The 5,073-nt window shown below is 50.8% G+C and overlaps 1 protein-coding gene across 4 annotated transcripts in view; it reads left to right on the forward strand.

The window, feature by feature from the left end:
• UBE3B (ubiquitin protein ligase E3B) overlaps positions 1-5,073 on the forward strand; it is a 37,353-nt gene that overhangs the window by 29,098 nt on the left and 3,182 nt on the right. For all 4 annotated transcript variants that reach the window (XM_061602278.1, XM_061602279.1, XM_061602280.1 and 1 more), the window contains 4 exons: positions 63-121; positions 2,229-2,411; positions 3,272-3,383; positions 4,293-4,385. In XM_061602278.1, coding sequence (XP_061458262.1) covers positions 63-121; positions 2,229-2,411; positions 3,272-3,383; positions 4,293-4,385 — 447 coding nt within the window. The remainder of the gene's footprint in view (positions 1-62; positions 122-2,228; positions 2,412-3,271; positions 3,384-4,292; positions 4,386-5,073) is intronic.

Genomic DNA, 5,073 nt, shown 5'->3' on the forward strand with positions numbered 1-5,073 from the left:
ACAAGCAATCCCTAACGGCTCTCTCTCTCTCTCTCTCTCCCACTCCCTCCCCTTTTCCCTAGCTGGTTTGCCATGAACTTATTCCAGGAGGGAAAACCATCCCTGTCAGCAATGAAAACAAGTAAGTGCATCAGTGCGGATCCCCCTAGGTCTGCTGTCCTCAAAGCCCGGCATTCTGGTCCCTCCGTTGGCTGCAAATGTGGGCCTTTTGTTCACCCCTCTCCTCAAAATGGGAGGCTGAAAGCATACCCCCCAATGGCTAAGGGATCTCCACATCAAGCAGGAAGCAGAAATTTGGTACTTGCCTGGCCCAAAGCATCCAGATTGCCAAAAGAGTTTTTGGAAGTGGGACATTTTTATGCCTAATATGGAGTTGGGGAGCCTGGTGCCCCCCTAGATATTGCTGGACCAAAACTCCCGTCAGCCCCAGTCAGGGGTGATGGGAGTTGTAGTCCAGCACCTTGATCTAACAACTGAAGCTCAGGAAGTGGATACCTTGCATTTTTAGTTAGAAAATAAATTCACAACAGCGTACTGACACAAATTAAAAGTTTATTATATACATGTTTGATTTTATTTTTGTAAGCCGCCCTGAGTGCCCTATTATAGGGTAGAAGGGCAGGACAGAAATATTTTAAATAAATAAATAAATTAGGTGGTGGGTGTTCCATTGCCCAATCACATGCTTGAAAAAGCCTTTGGGGGTGGGATTTCCTGTAGCAGCCAGGAAGGTGCATCTGTTGGTGCAGAACACATGCCTTGTTTGCTAGTGTTAGAAGACAATGGCCTGGCTGTTTTTCACTAGAAGGATTGTGTACTCCTTGTGCAATAGTTAGGGGTCTGGGAATTTTTCATAGAAAGCCACAGTTGGGAAGCGCTACGCAAGTTGGGGCAGAATCCAAAGTGCTGCCTTTGTTGTGCCCACCTGCTTGCGCCTGGAATTTTCTTTTTGACTTTGTTGATCCTTCTGCACAGCTGATCCCAGCCTGCCACATTGCAAACTACTTTAGAAACAGTTTCAAAAGTGGCTTCATGTGGAGGTGGGAGCAGAGTTTGAGAAACGAGAGCCTAAGGCAAATGGTGTGGTGCTTTGGATTTTGGTTTCTGCGGTAGAGAAATTTTTGGTTTTGTTTTGACATTCTGGTCATGCCCTGCTGTCTGTGTGCGCCATTCTGCTTTTGCCCTAATAATCCACGGCTGACGTGACATCAGAAAACAGCAGTGACTAGCGCACAGTCAGAGGCTACAAAGTCACCTGCTAAAGATCCAGACTGGGCCTTGGTGCTCTGACTGCTGAACCAGAGCCAGAACCTTTATGGATGGGCCAGAGGGACCGAGTGCCTCCCTGCTACCTCACCAGTCTAATGGGACAGGGAGCGCACTAGGCAAGATCCCCATGGAGCACAGAAGTGCCTGTCTGTAGGCCAGAGACTCTAGTTCTCAACTACAAAGGGGGTGGAGCCTAGGAGAGGTGGCCTTGGAGACAGAGGCTCAAAAGGCCTCAGATCTCTTCCAATCCTTGCCTGAGCAAGTGGCTCACTTGGAGCTCCCCGTGGTGCTGCAATATGTGACCTGCCTTGCCAGTTGAGCTCTGTGGAAGCAGAACAGGATAATCATCCTTTTGAGCTCTTTTGGGCCAGAGCTTGGCCCGAGGATGGCCTGGTCTTGTCCAAGTGTTTCTCTTTTTAAATACAGTACAGCAAACTAAGTGTTGCACGGGAGCATACAATTCAGTGAGCAAAGTACCCTGTTCCACCATGAAATGACAAGTGAAAGACCCCAATTCATACATAACCTCTCCACATAGAGTTCTCTGAGCAGGAGGAGGACCCACAATCTCCTGAGAACCTGTTCACGTAGCTGGGCTTCGGAAGGGCGGGATATAAATCAAATGAATAAATAAATTTGGCCCCCAAATTATGGAATGATCTGCCTGATGAGGTGCGCCTGGCTACAACACTGTTATCCTTTCCGCGCTAGGTCAAGACTTTCTTCTCCCAGGCATTTTAGCATGTATTTTTAAATTGTTTTTAAAAAATGAGTTTTTAAATTTGTATATTTGTTTTTAATGTTTTAATTGTAAACCGCCCAGAGAGCTTCAGCTATGGGGCGGTATATAAATGTAATAAATAAGAAGGGAAACCACAGTGCATCAAAATGATCATGCTGAGCCCCTCCCCTCCCTCTCCCTCCTTTCTTGATGGGTGCCTCGTCTTCCCCCTGCACAGGATCAGCTACATCCATCTCATGGCCCACTTCCGGATGCACACCCAGATCAAAAGCCAGACAGCTGCCTTCATTAGCGGCTTCCGGTCAATAATCAAGCCTGAGTGGATCCGCGTGTTCTCTGCACCTGAGTTGCAGCGGCTGATATCTGGCGACAACGCCGAGATAGACCTGGAAGACTTAAAGTAAGGGAGGGGTGTGTCTCATGGTGCTTTGGGGACAGCAGAATGCGCTGATACGGCATTTATAGATGCTATAAACTATGTGGCATTGATGGTTTTGGAGCACGTAAAGTCCTGGTTCTGCAGGAGTTGTAAGGTGATGCACAAAGGGTTTCAACTGTGAGGACATAGATCTGCTTGAACGTGAGGAAGTGCACCCAAAGCCATCTTTATCCGCATACAGCCATGGGTGCATACATGACCTTGCAGAGTGAGGTTGGCAAAGGCAGGCAGGTCCCTGCCACTGCAGGGCTGACTGTCTAGAGCAGGGAAGGAAGAAAACAGCAGAGAGAGTAAGGAAGAATGTGGTCCAATGCAGCCGTCGTGTCCTTGTGGCTTGGGAAGGAGGGTGAAGGAGCTAAAAGTCCAAGGGCTCTGCGGAGGGATTTGAAGGGGAGGGGAGGGAGGCGGTGCGTGTGCTGGTTCCATGCATACATTCAAGTAGGGAGTCCCACATGTAGAGGGCAGCAAGGGAGGATCCATTTCAGGTTTATCTGTGACTGGGGCGAGGAGCACATTTGTAAGAGGTGGTCAAAGAACTACAGACATTCCAGCACTTCTTAGGATGGAGAAGGTTAACTGCGCCATGGCCAATGTGCAGACTTGCCCCTTCTTTGCAATTGGCTGTTTCAACATGTCTTGTTTTCAACTGAATGCAGCCATTGGATGGCGTCTTGCAGCAATGGGGAGGGGAGGCCTCTCTGCCATTCCCTCTCCCCTGTGGTCCCGCTTTCACATGGGAAACGGGAGCAGTAGTCTTTACTTGGATCTAGTGACTGCTGTGATGTGTGAGCTCTGTTGGTTTCCCTGTCTGCTTTTCATAGGAAACACACTGTGTACTACGGGGGCTTTCATGGCAGCCACAGAGTCATCATTTGGCTCTGGGACATCCTTGCCAATGATTTCAGCCCGGACGAAAGAGCCATGTTCCTTAAGGTAAGCTGTGTATATGTGTAAGTAATGGGTTGCCAACCTGGGCCCTCCAGACGTTGTTGGGCTCTCAGCTCCCACTGGCCTCAGCTGGCATGGTGAGTTGGCATCCACCACGTTGGCTGTTGTTCAGGCGTTGTAACTCGTGTACATGTATTTTCTTGCTGGCCTCCCCTGCTACCCAGTTAAAGCTCTGTAGAAGCATGCCAGAGATGTATTGGAACTAGCAATCTGTGAATTTCGTCCTGGTTTGCTAGCCAACCATTATTTCTAACAGCCAACAAAGGTTCACTTTCTTCTCGTTGGGTCCTTCTGAGTGCAAAGCGTAGACTATATGCCACCGAGCTACGGTCTTTCCCCTAAAGATAAAGTAAGCTTCTAGTCCTCATTGTTCACAATAAAGGACTGGTTTAAATACGAAGCTGCCTTACCCCGAGTCACACCCTTGGTTCATCTAGCTCAGTACGGCCTACGCTGACTGGCAGCAGCTCTCCAAGTTTCAGACAAGACTCTGTTCCAGCCTTACCTAGGAATGCTGAGGACTGAACCCCAGGACTTTCTCCATGCAACTCACTTGCTCTCCTGCTGAGCTGTGGGTCTAACCTGTTTAAATATAGGCACAGAAAGCTGCTTTACACAGATCACTGATCCACCTGGCCCAGTCTGCTCTCCTTAGGACTCCGAAGCATCGCTACCAGTCAGAGAGAACCCTTCCCTGTCACTTGCTGCCCAGGCCTTTTAACTGGAGATGCTGCCAGGGATTGAATCGGGAGCTTCTTGGATGCAGTGCAGGGTCTCTGCCACTCCGATGCATCCATTCCTCTGGCGAGAAAGACCGGTGTCTGTGTGGGGCAGCCGCTCAGCTCCAGCCCATGACCCTGATGTTGCATCCCCCCCTTTTTTATTTATTACCAGTTTGTTAGCAGCTGCTCCCGGCCCCCGCTCTTGGGCTTCGCCTACCTCAAGCCGCCCTTCTCCATCCGCTGTGTGGAAGTCTCCGATGACCAGGTGCGTGGCTCAGGAGGGCAAGGGGCGGGGCCGCTCCTCTCCCTTACAGGCGTTGCAGAAAAGCACTTGCTGCACAGTTTTCACGGTTCCCAGAATGTCAGTGGGGGGAACAAAGTCATCTTTGGGGGACGGCACTGGAGCCAAGACCCGAGAACCGTAGGAGAATCGTAGTAGGAGAGACCTCTTTCTCCCATCCTGGCCCCCAACGGAGTCTGTAAACCCTTGGTTTGTGGTGGGGCAGAGGCAGGAGGACTCCAACGTCACAGCCATCAGGCTGGGGGAGCACAGAGAGAGCCAAGGGCCAGGAGGTAACTGGGCAGTCTGAGCCGCCAGCAGGCCTCTTTCCAGCTCTGATGCTGTGTGTCCACCCATTCTCAATACCGGCCAGGAAGGACAGCCAAGCCATCTCCCCGCCAAGCCAGGTGCCTTCACACAGACCTGTTGCTTGTGGTCCTCCGGAGTCGCCACCCTTTCACTGCTCTGCCTCTGCTCCAGAGACAGCAGCCACTCCTGACTGGAACAGCAGCAAGGCCCCTTGCGTGCTGTGCACAACCAGTTTATCTGGATCTCTCTGGAACAGGCCTCAGGCATTTGGTCCGCGGGTCCTGCTGGGCAGAAAGCATCCAGAGTTCCTTGGTAAACATGAAGTGCTTCCAGGGCATCCCGACCCCTCTGTTTTTCCCCCCAG

The sequence above is a fragment of the Rhineura floridana genome, chromosome 19 (assembly GCF_030035675.1).
Source record: "Rhineura floridana isolate rRhiFlo1 chromosome 19, rRhiFlo1.hap2, whole genome shotgun sequence".
In the NCBI taxonomy this organism is placed as follows: Eukaryota; Metazoa; Chordata; class Lepidosauria; order Squamata; family Rhineuridae; genus Rhineura; species Rhineura floridana.